This window comes from Spizellomyces punctatus (genome assembly GCF_000182565.1).
Source record: "Spizellomyces punctatus DAOM BR117 chromosome Unknown supercont1.5, whole genome shotgun sequence".
Lineage (NCBI taxonomy): Eukaryota > Fungi > Chytridiomycota > Chytridiomycetes > Spizellomycetales > Spizellomycetaceae > Spizellomyces > Spizellomyces punctatus.
Window position 1 is genome coordinate 786,925 of NW_015971541.1, and position 13,840 is coordinate 800,764.

General features: G+C 46.9%; 7 protein-coding genes and 1 non-coding gene across 8 annotated transcripts; 4 read left to right on the forward strand and 4 right to left on the reverse strand.

The window, feature by feature from the left end:
- Positions 1-90: 90 nt before the first annotated feature.
- Positions 91-1,172, forward strand: SPPG_03361 (uncharacterized protein; the record flags this gene model as incomplete). The annotated part of the gene is made up of 5 exons (XM_016751632.1): positions 91-135; positions 219-532; positions 606-699; positions 760-829; positions 910-1,172. The coding sequence occupies 5 exons, from the start codon at positions 91-93 to the stop codon at positions 1,170-1,172; spliced, it is 786 nt and encodes a 261-aa protein (XP_016609600.1).
- Positions 1,173-1,402: 230 nt separating this feature from the next.
- Positions 1,403-3,618, forward strand: SPPG_03362 (uncharacterized protein). The gene is made up of 8 exons (XM_016751633.1): positions 1,403-1,720; positions 1,791-1,867; positions 1,936-2,011; positions 2,099-2,120; positions 2,199-2,365; positions 2,435-2,901; positions 2,972-2,992; positions 3,061-3,618. Exons 1-8 carry the CDS (start codon positions 1,575-1,577, stop codon positions 3,438-3,440), a joined length of 1,356 nt encoding a protein of 451 aa, XP_016609601.1. The 5' UTR covers positions 1,403-1,574; the 3' UTR covers positions 3,441-3,618.
- Positions 3,619-3,676: 58 nt separating this feature from the next.
- Positions 3,677-4,481, reverse strand: SPPG_03363 (uncharacterized protein). Its single transcript, XM_016751634.1, has 3 exons — positions 4,331-4,481; positions 4,025-4,265; positions 3,677-3,956 (listed from the first exon to the last, which is right to left on the reverse strand). The coding sequence occupies exons 1-3, from the start codon at positions 4,380-4,382 to the stop codon at positions 3,911-3,913; spliced, it is 339 nt and encodes a 112-aa protein (XP_016609602.1). The 5' UTR covers positions 4,383-4,481; the 3' UTR covers positions 3,677-3,910.
- Positions 4,482-4,626: 145 nt separating this feature from the next.
- Positions 4,627-5,349, reverse strand: SPPG_03364 (uncharacterized protein). The gene is made up of 2 exons (XM_016751635.1): positions 4,842-5,349; positions 4,627-4,784 (listed from the first exon to the last, which is right to left on the reverse strand). The coding sequence occupies exons 1-2, from the start codon at positions 5,224-5,226 to the stop codon at positions 4,687-4,689; spliced, it is 483 nt and encodes a 160-aa protein (XP_016609603.1). The 5' UTR covers positions 5,227-5,349; the 3' UTR covers positions 4,627-4,686.
- Positions 5,350-6,644: 1,295 nt separating this feature from the next.
- SPPG_10077 lies at positions 6,645-6,718 on the forward strand. The gene has a single exon. It is a non-coding gene; the product is annotated as a tRNA-Ile (tRNA).
- A 42-nt stretch (positions 6,719-6,760) lies between these two features.
- Positions 6,761-10,685, reverse strand: SPPG_03365 (uncharacterized protein; the record flags this gene model as incomplete). The annotated part of the gene is made up of 20 exons (XM_016751636.1): positions 6,761-6,968; positions 7,038-7,189; positions 7,254-7,332; positions 7,398-7,437; positions 7,503-7,585; positions 7,667-7,792; positions 7,854-8,039; positions 8,106-8,220; positions 8,286-8,368; positions 8,442-8,567; positions 8,627-8,673; positions 8,733-8,903; positions 8,975-9,092; positions 9,162-9,693; positions 9,773-9,929; positions 9,995-10,097; positions 10,158-10,293; positions 10,360-10,443; positions 10,518-10,584; positions 10,642-10,685. 20 exons carry the CDS (start codon positions 10,683-10,685, stop codon positions 6,802-6,804), a joined length of 2,616 nt encoding a protein of 871 aa, XP_016609604.1. The 3' UTR covers positions 6,761-6,801.
- A 219-nt stretch (positions 10,686-10,904) lies between these two features.
- Positions 10,905-12,910, forward strand: SPPG_03366 (uncharacterized protein). The gene is made up of 4 exons (XM_016751637.1): positions 10,905-11,684; positions 11,743-11,985; positions 12,052-12,263; positions 12,324-12,910. The coding sequence occupies exons 1-4, from the start codon at positions 11,157-11,159 to the stop codon at positions 12,772-12,774; spliced, it is 1,434 nt and encodes a 477-aa protein (XP_016609605.1). The 5' UTR covers positions 10,905-11,156; the 3' UTR covers positions 12,775-12,910.
- Positions 12,760-13,824, reverse strand: SPPG_03367 (uncharacterized protein). The gene is made up of 3 exons (XM_016751638.1): positions 13,658-13,824; positions 13,347-13,600; positions 12,760-13,282 (listed from the first exon to the last, which is right to left on the reverse strand). The coding sequence occupies exons 1-3, from the start codon at positions 13,740-13,742 to the stop codon at positions 12,956-12,958; spliced, it is 666 nt and encodes a 221-aa protein (XP_016609606.1). The 5' UTR covers positions 13,743-13,824; the 3' UTR covers positions 12,760-12,955.
- Positions 13,825-13,840: the final 16 nt, after the last annotated feature.

Sequence of the window (13,840 nt, forward strand, 5' to 3'; positions counted from 1 at the left end):
AAAAGACTGTGTTTATCACAAGCAAATGGCGTAAGCAGATCGAAGCCACGACTGAGTCAGACAGGTTGCAATTCCGCCTTCCCGATCGTCATGCCCGAAACTTCGCTGTCGAAAGAGGATTGGCTACTATGGATGGTATCAGACTCTGCGCTTCCAACAGGCAAGCTCTCTGCTCACAGTATTACCAGCTCCTCGTATGCCTGGTCTAACGTAACCAGGAGGTTATAGGAGGCTTTGTCGCCTCCGCGGGTCTTGAAGCCGCCGTCCAAGCAGGCCACGTCCGTTCCACCCCCGATGGCTCTTCCCTTGTATCCTTTGTAACAGCTTCCTTACATTCGTACGCTCATTCAGCTGTACCTTATGTACGCGCTGCGTGGCAGGCGTTGGACGAGACGGGCTTAGATGCGGACACGGATTCACTGCCTACGAAGCGAACAGATCGTGTGAAAAATGTGGTACAGAAGCTCCAAGTTCTGGACGAAGAATATGATGGGCTGACGGGTAGCAACCATGTAGCGAGACGTGCATCTAGGTATAGTGCTCCACTCATATTGGATCGAAATATTGAATCCTAAAGGTGGCCATATGAAATGCGCGAATTCAAGAACACAAGGCGCGGCGTTTTTGACGCTGCTTGTTAGAGGATTCCCTGCTGCTCACGGTGTAGATGTGGTTTCTGTGTTCAAGACGGAAGTCAGGGTATGCGTGTGGCTCGGGAGTCGATATTTTGTGTGTGTTTAGTAATTTGTTCTCTCATAGGCTTCACGAACGGCCGGACATTTACCGATTTGCTTTGGCGTAGTCTCCAATTGCCTTGGAATATCTTTAGGTGCGTTCTTGCTTGGTATGAGTTTGTGCCATCATGAAAATTCCTGAATTAAATGCCTGCTATATTTGCATCCTACACAGAACGAACGTCGCATCTCTTCCTCTTTCTTCACGTACGCGCCATCCTTTCTGCCGCGATTAGACTCAACCTCGTCGGCCCATATCAGGGCCAACAGCTCCTCCTCACTCTTCAAAAGTCTGTTGAAAGCGTTTTAAAAAAGCAATGTGAGATAAAATCGGGGGTGGATGAAGAGATTGGGAGAGGAGCCTGGCAGACAGCGCCTGTTGTGGATATTTTGCAGGGTCTACATGATCGACTGTATTCTCGAATGTTTAATAGTTGAGATGTGGACTGGGAGATGATAATGTGAATTGACTGTTTGATGGCTTGGAATACCAAACTCGGTTGATTTTCAGATGTGGCATATGTTAAAAGAATCGACGCTGATACATTCTGAGCAAACCACAACGGTCCTTAGAGGGCGGAGACGGATATCGTTACCTGGCAAAACATCGTAATGGGAAGTCATGCGAGCGCGTGGCTTTTGAATGATCGGAGCTTTTATATTGGCTAGAGAGCAGTGAACGAGATCTACATACCCTAGAGTTTTAACTTGAACGCTCTATAGCTCTTTGACTTTTAAAAAGCAAATGAAGGGAAACATCATCAGAATCGTACTCTCCAAACGATAGAACGTGCAGCATCATATACACACGTCTGCAAGATCAGGGTAGATCACTCCACCATGACCATGCTATTACGCTCAAGATTCTGCGCCAATCTCCGCCTACCCCTCACCCTACCTTCCTCAACTCGCCTCCTCACCACTCCAACATCTCATAATCGTGAACACGGGCATGCCGGAAGAGTATGGTCGTGGGGTATCGGGGTGTGAGTACTTGTCAAAATAAACACATTTTGATATCGAAAGGCGGTAATCGTGCTCCTTTTGGTTTGACAGGGACGGTAAACTGGGACATGGCGATCAGAGTCTGGTGACGTGTCCTAAAATTGTGGACGAGCTGGATGGGTGTCGAGGTATGGCATCTGTAAATGGGGAAATGGGCATGTCAAAGAAGGACGTTTGTGTGAATTGTGACAATTAGTTCAAGCAGTCTCCTGTGGAGCGACGCATTCTGTTGCGCTTTTGAAAGGTGTGAGTAACGGCCAGGTGTTTGCTTGGTATGTTGAGTTTGCGTCTATTTCGCTTGGAAGGTTAACTTGTCGTTTTGGCAACAATGTGGCTCATATATATGATGTTTTCCGCAGGGGCTCCAACTTTTATGGTCAGGTAATGAGCGAGATAGGGCCCATCGATCATTAAGCCTTCTATACCGGCATTTGACACCCAAGTTCCAACACCTTTCAGGCAGGCTACATCCCAGAACATTCGGGATTTTTTGACGAAGACGATGACGATCAAGTTTCGCTTCCCACTCGAGTAAAGGGCGAGCTGACGAACGAGGACGTTGTTGATGTTGCGTGTGGGGACTATCATACCGTTGCGTTGGCGAAAAGTGGTAAAGTCTATACCTGGTATGTACTTGCGCCATTCTCGTTCCGATGCAATCCATTTAACTGAACCGATGGGTGTATGATCAATAGGGGAGGAGGTCTTCTTGGAAATGCAAGCGAGCTCAACGACTCCAATCCCCAACCCCTAACTTTCTTTCACGACATTGGACGACGTGTCCTTTCCATATCAGCTCACGGACCCACTACAGCCGTCCTTGCCGTCCCATCCGGGAATCTGACAGCTCCTCTTGAAGTGTATGCATGGGGATACATTGCTGCCCCCAACGGCACGTTGCTAAAAGCCACCAGCCCCGTGTTGCTCGCAGGGGCGTTAAAGTCGCGGGTTGAGAGCGTCGTGGCTGGGAGAGGGTGTTTAGGTGTGATAAGTGTAGATGGTCAGAAGCGGACATGTACGGTATTTGGAGTTGGGGGAGGACGAGCGCCGAGAGATTTATTTGTAGAGCAAAAATCGGAGAACGTTGTGGACATTTTGGAGGGGCAACAGAGCGGGGTGGTGCATTGGGGAACTGGAATGAAGAAGATTGCTTTTGGGGATGGTGAGTTTTTCTTTTCCACACTGGCTTTCCGCGCATTCCTTAAACCTGACTTTTGCCTATGATGCATCAGACTTTGGCTTGCTATTACAAGGTATGGGAAGCCTAGAACGTTGAGTCCACGTCAGTCCACATAGCAGCTCACAAATTCTCTCCACACAGAGAATGGTACCCTCAACACCCTTCGCCTCTCAAGCACCGCAACTGTATCAGATCCCGAACCGCTGCAACTAACCAACATTATCGACATGTCCATCGGACCACAGGCAGTCGTCTGTCTTGATTCTGCAGGCCAGATATTTGCCTGGGGCGATGAGTTCTTGTTTTCCCAATCTAAACAAGACGAACCAAAGAGCTGGTGGGAAATTTGGCGAGATCGGGGACAAGAGCAGCATAAAGAACAAGTTCAGAAAAAGTCGTTAATTGACAAGATTGTGACGGAGGAGCCGAGACGAGTTGGGGTTTGTCAAGGGGCGCGGGGTGTTGCGGTTGGCTGGGATCACTTTTTGTGTCGTGGATTGGATCAAGCGGGAGACATATGATGGTGCAGTTTGGCAGACTTTTGCAGGTTTCGTAAGTTATTTAGAGCAAGTAGTAATAGAGGGTGAAAAAGATGTGAATTTTGCAACAATATCATGAAATGGTGATTGGAATGTGGTGGTAATGATGCCGAGTCTGTTATAACATCAATAAACACCTGATATACATGATGGAAAGGAAATAAGAATATGTGTTGTTGTACGCATAGGAAAGAAGACATAAAAAAGACATATGAGAATAGTGATATGATAGCGCACAGTTTCTTTGACATATAGGAATATCTCGAGAAAACAATGACAAATGAACGTTCTCCAGTCAAATCCATATGTTAAGAGAACGCCAACACACAATGAAGACAAAAAAAAACAACAGAAAGATTGTACAATACAATGTGTCAGAAGCCCACCAACCCAAAGCTAGATTCCTGCCCGATTTCTCCCAAGGTCCACTAAATGAGCTATATATGAAATATTTACGTTAGGCAGTCGAGGCAGCAGCAGAGACAAGCTCCAAGGGCACTAAACAAAGCCAAAAGGTTAGCAAAATCGAGTAACCTCAATGATAGCCACAAAATAAAAAGACCTACCATCCATAGCAAAGTGAATTATCTTTCTTTTGCGGAGGAGGCTGAGCGATAACAACCGAAGGTCCTGGCTGAGCATAGTAGCCACCTTGAGCGTTTGGATAACCACCTTGCTGAGGGTAACCTCCTCCCGGAGGTTGTTGGCCTGGGTAGCTTGGACTAGGATAGGGGGGTTGATTTGGTGCGCCGTATTGTTGGTAAGGGGGATACGCTCCGCCTTGCTGTGGAGGTGGATAGCCTTTATCTGTACGTTATTGTTTCGCAGTTAGTTTTGCTTCCTTGGGAAATGACGGCCAGATCTCTGCTTACCTTGGGAAGGCTGTTGTCCTTGATTGTAGTAGTAAGGCGGCTGGTCACCCATAGCTGTGTGCTGCGGACGTACGTTGGGAGGGATGAGAGATAAAAGGGAAGGTTGAAGGAATGGTGCGAAAACGACGGACGAGCAAGCCTTTATATCTGAGCGTTGCCCAGCCCAAAAAGCCGCACAGCTGAACTTTCCAACTTGGCGCGGCACAGTCACTTAAGAAACCAGCCTCAGGGCGGCCTCAATGGGATCGCGCCGCTTGCGGCTTTGTTTACTTTGATAGGACCAGCCAGGCCCATCTGCTTGAGGTATAAAGTATATTTACAAAACATTACTATCCATGGCTCTCCCCGTTTGTTTATTAAGCTCTATCCTCGAGTGCATAGCATTGTGCCAGCGCTCGTTGTATGTGTGCTTTTTGCTTTCCAGGCGTGCAGGCATTCCTCGCGCATTGTTGGACTATCCCCAAAGGGTTAGAACTAGAAGCATGAATAGGAAAATGGAGATGGGACTTACGTGATGGGAGTTTGCTCAAGGAAAAGTGCTCAAGGGAGGCGGTACAATCGTAATAGCGGGATATAGGGCGGTAAGTGTTCTCAGAACTTTGGTATGGGTAGCTATCCCTGTCCTTGGATTTGTCGTAGGCTTCTGGATATGAAGGGGGCATTTTGTACGCAGCTTCTTCTTTCCCGCCCCCGTGATCTGCTTTTGCCGTAGACCTGAGATGTGATACTTTTGGTGCGGTGTAGTGACTATAATGCACTTCTATCGTAGTATCTTTGTATTCGCAAGCATCTCCACATCGATAATTCCAGTAGGATGGTTTACTTGTGGGATTGGATGCAGCCATCGCGGTCGTAAGGAGCGTGAGCCCGATCAGCGTTGTTGCATATAGTAGCATATCAGATGTTCTATGAATGTTCTTAATGCGGGGGCATCTCGACTTTTGCTTTTATGACTTTGGGTTCCTCGTTGGCTGAATCCAGCCATAGCCATGTCCAACCACATCGTCTTGTTGAAAGAGTCCGCAGCTGTACCCTCAAAAATGCATATCCTGGGCTTTGATGTGCGGTGAGCCGTACTCAGCCCGCCATCCAAAGTGACGAGGCTGTGGACCTCACAACGCGTCCGAAAGATGTCCGAAAGCGAAGAATCATCAGATGGGTTAGAACAGGATGGGGTTGTCGGGACAGCGAATATATTTAGGGAACTGCGAAGCTCACACCCATGCTTGTTATTGTCAGGCCCCCATATGACATATCAAAGGTTAGTATTACAGTTTGGTATTGCCATGTTTTTCCAAACCCCGTTGGAAATTGAATACTCAAAAATTAAGCAAACCAAAAGGAATAAGAATGGACAAGGTACAAACCTACACAAATACATGCAGACACCATCAACGCTCTTGTTCTCAACCCATTCAAACTCCAGTTATTGTCATATTTCAGTGGTGTTTCTTCCAAACTACTTGGATTAAAACTGTGCAGTTATCGTTTCATACATGCATAATATTCACGGACAAGAGGCCAACTGATAATTAACATTCTCAAGTAGTGTAGAGGTGGCAGAAACTGGCACTAACTACTACACCAGGGAATAAACCGGCGACAACCGGTTCGGAAAAGCCAAGTAATTCCCTCCTTACAACCAACTACTGCTACTAGGCCCAATTACACATGCAATACATTACGGTTGTTCTAACCGGGTAACTAAGCCCACCACACGAGAGAAATCCTACTAAGCCCTTGATTCCGAAATTCTTCAGTCGGAGGATGTTTCAGATACTAAGGTAGATCAGAATAATTAGACTGGGAATACGCGTGGGAAAATACAAAGATAATGCATACCTGCGATCGTTGCAGCATAGTAGTAGCAGCGTTTGCAAGGGGTTATGTTGTTGTCGTTGTCGGGTGGGCGAGGTCCTTGACACCACCACATCTGTATTCTCATGATTCGACCGACAGTCGCGATGAGAAGAGTTGCACAGATGCTTGCGAGTCGAGGATGGGTAAAGAGGAAAGGGGAAAGAGACAGAAGGTCCCCCTTTTATAGACCCTCGGCATGCGCCTCACCGCAGTTTAAAAAAAAAGTTACATTAGCATGCCACACCGCTGCATGCCTCACCGCTTTGGGCGACAGAGGGGGTGCTGATTATGCGATATGACTAACCGGATTAATCCGGATAATAATGAGTTCTAGTGCCATTTTCAATCACCGCCACACTATGTACAAAGTTTTGAGTACTGAATCTCAGTGTAGCTCATTACTTTACACAGTCTTTGACTCTAAGTAAATGATTGTACGCTAGATACTACACAAGCTCCGCTAGCTCAGTTGGTTAGAGCGTGGTGCTAATAACGCCAAGGTCACAGGTTCGACCCCTGTGCGGAGCAGTCGGAAAAGTTTAATCCAAACTTTTTTATCAACGTTCTTGATCGCCTTCCATGCACTCTTTTGTTTATTTGTACACAAATTCTTAAGAACGAATGATTTTTTGACCATCTCGGGTATAACTGACTTCCCGTCGCGGGCATACAATGCCACACGGCTTGTACATCTTGAGAATAAAATGGCAGAAACGCAGAGATCTGCAAACTGCTGTGAGAAAGACTGCCTCGCCGTAGGTGAAGCGCAAGTGGATATCTGTTCAAAAAAGGAACACATTAGATTCAAAGCTCTGTAGACAAACAAAAAAGAAAGAGATTATCTTACGTGATCGAACCCAGTAGCCTTTCCACAGAGCTTGGATTCTGGCCGCGGCACGATGTCTTGTTCGCACCTTTTCCGCGCGAACCCGCCTGTGAAGATAATTTCTCCAGGCACTTTGCAGAATATAGGCACCACGAATGCGAAGTAATTCCGCTCTGAAAATTAGAAATAAATAAATAAATACCAATAGAGTTCCTTGGTGTGAAATTCGGGTCATACCGATGACGGGCAACAGATTCTCCGAGAGCACGCAAACGCTGCCGAAGATCTGGTCGCAAGAGCTGACGCAAAAAGTATCCTGTTTCCAAAAAAAATGTTTAAAAATCCAAAGGAATTCCCATCGAAAAATAGAGATGAGCATACCGCGATAGACTCTTTGAATGGTTGTCGCTGCGTGATGTTTCTGAACGCAATTTAGAATTAAAAGAATATTCAAGCCGATTTTTTGATGGACATGGATGTTCTTACCTCCCGTAATCTGCGTATCTCGGACATTTTCTTGTGTAGAGGTCGCCACCAATGAATAATGGTATTGACCGCCCGATTGAGATCTTGTTCACAAAAAGAATCAGAGGTGTATTTCCAAAAAAAAAAAAAATAAAACTACAAGCGACATTGTTGGGGTGACATACCTTCGATCCTGGCATTGTATTTGGTTGCGATGGGTGAGTTTTTGAACATGTGCCAGTTGCGCCACTTGCGCTGAATAACCGTTGCTGATCGGTGAAGTTCTGGGATAGGTTGCTGGTAGATACAGCCTGGAAGGATACTGCTACTTAATCGCACTGTTCAAGCTGCAATTGAAAATCTTGTACCTACGCAACAATGCTGTCCAAATAAACTTTCGTCGGCGCCAATTCTTTTGGATCTTGGCTGCTGCTTCGTTCTTTAAGGCGCGTAGTCTCTTCAACTTTTTTCTCGCCATCATCTGTATGAGTGTTGCTGCAATGTACTGCTCCTCCCGAATCTTTGCTCGCATTATACGACCGCGGTGTCGTCTCCACGCTGTGATTGGATCAATTCAGTCATATCGTGGTGCAACGCAAATGCTGTCGCAATTCTGCCACGTACCTCGTTGGATTTTGGTGCATGCTAGCGAACGTCGGTAGATGGACGGTGGGAACTGTGAGAAGCTTCGCTGCCCCTCCACGGCCAGGGTGGCTCGGAAGATGTTCTTTTCCAGTGCCTGTGCCGAGCAGACGTTTAGTTTTAAAAGGGCAAGATGGCGATCCTAAGGATATTTCTTCTAACCAGATGCAATTTTTCTTCCTCATCCTGATTGAGCCCTTCTCGCTCAGGACCAACGCTGTCCAAAATACTGACTGCGTCCAACGCTGGAAAGTCCATAAAATATATATGAGTCTCTCGTGTCTCCTTGTCAGATCAGAATACGTTTGCTCTAGTTACCTTTCGGCTGTTGGTGACGCAAATTCTCGTTGCAAGGCTGTGCGTTGACATCGTACGAAAAGGGACGATCGCCAAAGTTGACGCGAATCTGCGGTCGTTCTGTGTACTGGAGCTCGGTGTCGTTGACTACTCAGTACAATGTTAGGGCGGGTGGATGCAGCTTGCAAACCTCCGGAACCTGTTACCTTTTAACGCAAAGGTCGGCACCAGTTCAGACGACCAGATAAGCGATCTAGTGGAGCAAGGTGTTAAACAACCAGTCGATATACTCATCGGGAAAGTGACACTCGCCTCTGGCGTGTCTGTTCCGCCTTGTCAAATGCCGCTGCTCCGATCCCAAAGGCCGGCGGTTGGACCTTCCCGTCCATAACAAGATTAATGTGCCCATCGTAGAGATCAACCAATACGCCCCAGGTTCGGAATCCCATAAAGAACAGTGGATCTTCTTGAATTTCTGCGTACCTTTGACGGGCAAACATGCCAAGGTGAGTAATTCTCTAGAACATAACTAGTGGCAAATGACTGGGACTCACGGGTATTCTTCATCCTTGTAGAAGATATGGCCGGTCGAAGAAAAGCCAAAGCTGTATTCGTCTTGCCCAGGATATCGTGCATGGGCACTCGCCTGGATACGCCTTGCCATGGACAACCCTACACAATGCAAGTCATTATCGTGGCTCATGTCCCCTTACAAAATGCCTGGATGGATGCAGTATTTACCTACTCTCCATGCAGTCTTGTCCGGGGTGGAAAACTCAAAATAAAATCTATGCTCGCGCTGCAAGCGATAATTGATCTGCGCAATGTAACTCAAAGCTGTTCTCGTGTCCAAAATGCTCGAGTCCTCTCCTCCTACGCCAACATCATATCCCAACGCAGCTAGCCGTCTTTTCAGGACGCTTACACCATAGAGCGGATATGCCAGGACTGCTGCTGGCAGCTGATGTGATGGATGAACAGCATCAACGAGTCGAGCCAGTAGCTGCACAAAAGAATACTTTTCACTTTGACCGCGGTAGGTGAGAATCTGGTCCTGCGTTTGTTTCACCATCTCGCGAGCCGTCGGGCGAGCCATGAGTCGTACCTTCCAAACTCCGGCAGTGGCATAGACGCAACCCCAGTCAGCTCGCAGTTCGTCAGCAGGCTGACGTCGGACACCGGCTTCTGAAGAGGTCAATCGGGAGAGATGGAGTTCGAGACGATTTGGATGTACAATTACTGCCGTCGGGACAATCGGTGCGGCGAGAAACATCTACACTTCACGTTGAAGGATATTTGCTTTACTCTACCACAACGCGCTGTAGCTACTCAAAGATTACTCTTTAGCTTACCTGTCTGAGAAAGTACGAAGGTATATCATCGTCGTTGCAAACTTCTCCGGCAATTTTGTCCTTACATAGGCGAACCCAGTTGAATCGCTCAAATGACTGCAATGCTTCCAGGGTGGATTCGGCGATGACATCGCCGAAACGACAAACGACAGCTGGCCTGACGGGAATGACACATGAGAATACAGTTTCCTGTCGCACCAACATCTCAGATTCCAGATGTACCCAGTTTGAAATAGCTGCCGCATCTCTTTTCGTGAAGTCATCCTCCGATTCCAGATAAATTGTGTAAACTCATCTCGGTGCTGCTGTAACGCGGACGACAATTCTAGAGATCCCTCGTAAACTCAATGTCTACCATATTCTTGATGAACGTTTCAAATCTTACCCTTTTCATCCGTCATTTTCTTCATCAGTCGCGATCGCAATATTTGTTTACGAGTACTGAAATTGACAATGGACACCACCGCCTCCATCGCTATTAGGGCCATCTCGTCTTCCTGCTTGGACCTCTCCGTCATTCGCTGCATCAAACCTGTCTCAGCACGACGAACAATAGAACAAAATATACGGATTTTGATGGATATTACCTTTAAGGTATCCAAGTCATGGAGGCCTTTTAATTTTGTCTCCTTTTGAGATTGCGTTGAAATATTTTGTAGTTGAGCGCATATCTTTTAAATTTACACCAACAGTATTAGTTTTTCATAGAGTTTTGAGAACAATAATTGCAAATGTCGATGGAGACCTCTTTGATGGTTTGGAAATCTCTCGTGGTCACTGGTGGGGGCGCTTGCCTTGAGCGCTGACCTTGTCTATTCATTCGTGTTAAACCAAAAAGTGGGTACGGCAACCGACATGTATTTAATTACCTTTGCCGCAAACCTCCCGCTTCAGCTGCATCCGTCGAGTTCATTGCATAGCGTCCTCGTTTATCTCAACTGTGTTGCTAATTCCCTGCTTATCCAAGCATCGCGCTGGTCATGACACGTGCGCAAAGCCACATTAAATAATCAAGATCAAAAATCAACAGCAAAAAGCGCACAGGAAGATTTCACACTTTTCTCCTTTTCACGGCACGGGGTTTAAAAACGCCAAAAGACAAAGGATTTTGACCTTGTTTTCCTTGTCCTTTTTGAAAATGGGCCGCTTGAATTTCTCCAAATTCACGCAATGCCAGCAAAAAGACAAAAGACTAAAAGTGGTAAACAAAACGCATTGCGTACGCCCGTGGATGATTGGATGATTGGTGTCAAAGAAGAAGCACAGAATGTATATTCCATCCCGTACGACCAAACGTATGATGAACATCCAAAGTTGAAATGTACAAAGGATAGGGTTCCCTCCCCCACCGCACTCCAGGTTCATCTCTGTAATTCCTCATATAATGTTGCTTCGCATCCTGAGCCTGGTGCTCATTCTGGCGGTCTTGTTGCCCATTGGCACATTCGCTGCTCCCGCTGCTCAAGAAGAACGTAGGGACTTTCGAGGCTGGATCAACAGCATTGGAGATTCCATTAGAAATATTGTCCGCCCATCTCCCACTAATTCTGCACATGCCACCTCGACCACCACTCCCTCTCGTTCCTCACCTGCTCGACCTTCCGCAAATCCTTTGCTCAGGTCCAACAACAACCTGGCAGCAGCCCATCCATTGAGCTTTGTTCCTTTTCGTGCCGCGGTCGCTGCCAACTCCGAATCAGACGGGGACTTTGACCCAGCGACAGAGATTCCTTCCCTCACATATCTGGAAACTGCCTTTGGTAAATTCGAACGTAAATTTGACGCACTTCCAAAATCTGGCGAAGCTCCCCAATTGCCGTGGACAAGCACATACTGGCCATCAACGTATGATGGTATCAACTACCGGTGGAAGAGCCCAGAAATTGGATCACCCGTCGAGAAATATGCTATTGTAATGTCTCGAGTCCTTTGAATCATTGGAAACTTTTTGCTTACCGTCGGTTTCGTAGGCGTTCAATATCAGCTCTCGTGCTCTCGGCAACCTTGTATCAAAACAGCAAGGCATAGACGCCCCCTGGCATACAAAGCAATGCGTTGGAGATTTCAGCTGCGCTAGCGGTGACCGCTGCGTATCCCGGCGTGGTTCAGATGTCAAACTATGCGTAGCAGATTGGGAGGGTATCTGCGACGGATGGACAGCGGCGTCCATTATGATGCCTGAGCCTAGATGTGCTGTCACATTCAACGGAGTGGTGCGTTTTTGGATATTCTGAATGATTGATTGAGTATAGTGCCGTAACATTTTTGCATACTTTTAGAAATTCAATGTAGCAGACCTCAAGGGACTCATGAGTGCCTTTTTCGCCTCCGATAGCGGAACCCACTACTATAGCATGAGCATGTCTGGAAGGTGCAACGTCTACAACCCCAATACTGACAGGAATGGATATTATTCGGATCCAAACTGTGGCGATGCGACCGCTGGCATGTTCCATATTTTCATAACTAACATGCTGGGACGCTTGCAAAAGTAAGTGAAACTTTCTTTGCTGCTATCTGAAAACATGTTCCTCATGTGCTCTCGTTTCAGGCCTTTTGCCTTTGATAGAGAGACGACCGGTCAGGTCTGGAATCAGCCTGTCCATGGCTACCAAATCATAAAGACCCAGAACTTGGCCCGCTTCTTTGCCCAGACCAGACTCGGCTTTAACTACAAGCTTGACCCGAGTGCTGTCAAGTTCGTTTACGTAGAGCTCGCCGTCAAGTGGATCTCGGAAGTCGAGTACTTTGATGAGATGAACCTCAACTACCGAGACAACATGGCTGCCTTGCAAAAGACCCTGAAAACGACTAGTTATGAATACGTTTTGGAACTCAACGCTGCCGGTGAGATCATTGGTGGCGGATGGGTTAATGCCTCAAAGAACAGGCAGCCCGATTTCATGTGGGTGCCTACTGGCGTCGACAAGAGGGCTAGCGCATTCGGCGCCATCAAATTTACTGACCTCGAGAAGCTATGGGCACAGGCTGTCAACTGCTAGTTCTTTTACAATACCTCATATAAACCGTCCTACTGGTGGATAGAATATGCTAGATTTGTCATACCAAAGATAGAAGGTAGATCTTTCAAAGGTCGATCAAATAATAGAGCTTCTTACCAAGATATATACAGATAACTACAGATAACTACTAGTAGACCTCGATGGGCCAACATTCCCGTATTTAAAATCCCAAAAGGCGACTAAGCTGCTCGTGCATGTCTCTTATCCGCGCCAACGCTTCGTCACATTTATCGTCTCCCATTTCCTCTCGCATCTCGTCAATGGATGCATAACTCGTAGGATCGAATTCGCATATTTCCTGGGTATTTCGTAATGGAATGGTTACAAGCGGTGTAGGTGGTGGCTCGTTCGAACTTTTGCTGTACGAGCGGAGTGTCATCCGACGGGATGATACGGTTGAGACCGAGTCTCTGGAATCCGATGATACTTGTCGGCTAGAGGCAGGAGTTTGAGGGAGGTAGTGGCTGAATGTGGGAGGATGTACCGGCTGATACAGTGAACGTTAGTTTGATTGACAAACGTTGAAAACCTCGAAAAGTAGAGGGACATACTTCAATCTGTTCAAAGTCTCGCAAGGCTGTTCTTCCACCGCGCACTCCTTGACTTGCCTTTGCACCATTACCACTTCCCTTGTTCATCGACTTCAAAAAGTTGTTCAAATCTCCTCCGTACTTGACACAAAAAGTCTCCACGGTCATATTTCGAACTTCCATCGGGAGCATGGTCCAAGCTTCTTCACAGTGAAAGAACAAGGATTCTTCCAGACGGGCAGTCTCATCTTCGTACTTTCGGCGTTTGTCTTCCACTGTAGCAGAACTTTAGTACCCGGATATTACCGTTCACGATGTTCAAAAGACCTCACATTCGATCTGGAGATTATTTATCAACAAGCGTTTATAGGCAGCGGAGAACCTGTTTTCAGCTGGAGACGCCTCTGTTCGTGTCATGCTTATGCCGGTTGATGTTGACACTCAAGAAGCGTTTTATCAAGCCTCCAAGGAAGCGAGAGCAGGAGGATGGCTTTTTGCTCTCGCGAAATGGCACC

What these genes read in the sequence shown, in the direction of transcription:
- SPPG_03362 (XM_016751633.1), top strand. Translation starts at nt 1,575, where the DNA reads ATGACCATGCTATTACGCTCAAGATTCTGCGCCAATCTCCGCCTACCC. An exon ending in GCTCCAACTTTTATGGTCAG is followed by an intron (nt 2,121 to 2,198) that starts GTAATGAGCGAG and finishes AACACCTTTCAG; the next exon opens with GCAGGCTACATCCCAGAACA. An exon ending in AGTGGTAAAGTCTATACCTG is followed by an intron (nt 2,366 to 2,434) that starts GTATGTACTTGC and finishes TATGATCAATAG; the next exon opens with GGGAGGAGGTCTTCTTGGAA.
- SPPG_03363 (XM_016751634.1), bottom strand. Translation starts at nt 4,382, where the DNA reads ATGGGTGACCAGCCGCCTTACTACTACAATCAAGGACAACAGCCTTCC. An exon ending in AGGACAACAGCCTTCCCAAG is followed by an intron (nt 4,266 to 4,330) that starts GTAAGCAGAGAT and finishes AATAACGTACAG; the next exon opens with ATAAAGGCTATCCACCTCCA. An exon ending in AATTCACTTTGCTATGGATG is followed by an intron (nt 3,957 to 4,024) that starts GTAGGTCTTTTT and finishes GGCTTTGTTTAG; the next exon opens with TGCCCTTGGAGCTTGTCTCT.
- SPPG_03364 (XM_016751635.1), bottom strand. Translation starts at nt 5,226, where the DNA reads ATGCTACTATATGCAACAACGCTGATCGGGCTCACGCTCCTTACGACC. An exon ending in CTTGAGCAAACTCCCATCAC is followed by an intron (nt 4,785 to 4,841) that starts GTAAGTCCCATC and finishes CTTTGGGGATAG; the next exon opens with TCCAACAATGCGCGAGGAAT.
- SPPG_03366 (XM_016751637.1), top strand. Translation starts at nt 11,157, where the DNA reads ATGTTGCTTCGCATCCTGAGCCTGGTGCTCATTCTGGCGGTCTTGTTG. An exon ending in CCGTCGAGAAATATGCTATT is followed by an intron (nt 11,685 to 11,742) that starts GTAATGTCTCGA and finishes TCGGTTTCGTAG; the next exon opens with GCGTTCAATATCAGCTCTCG. An exon ending in ATGCTGGGACGCTTGCAAAA is followed by an intron (nt 12,264 to 12,323) that starts GTAAGTGAAACT and finishes CTCTCGTTTCAG; the next exon opens with GCCTTTTGCCTTTGATAGAG.
- SPPG_03367 (XM_016751638.1), bottom strand. Translation starts at nt 13,742, where the DNA reads ATGACACGAACAGAGGCGTCTCCAGCTGAAAACAGGTTCTCCGCTGCC. An exon ending in AAATAATCTCCAGATCGAAT is followed by an intron (nt 13,601 to 13,657) that starts GTGAGGTCTTTT and finishes GTTCTGCTACAG; the next exon opens with TGGAAGACAAACGCCGAAAG. An exon ending in GAGACTTTGAACAGATTGAA is followed by an intron (nt 13,283 to 13,346) that starts GTATGTCCCTCT and finishes TCACTGTATCAG; the next exon opens with CCGGTACATCCTCCCACATT.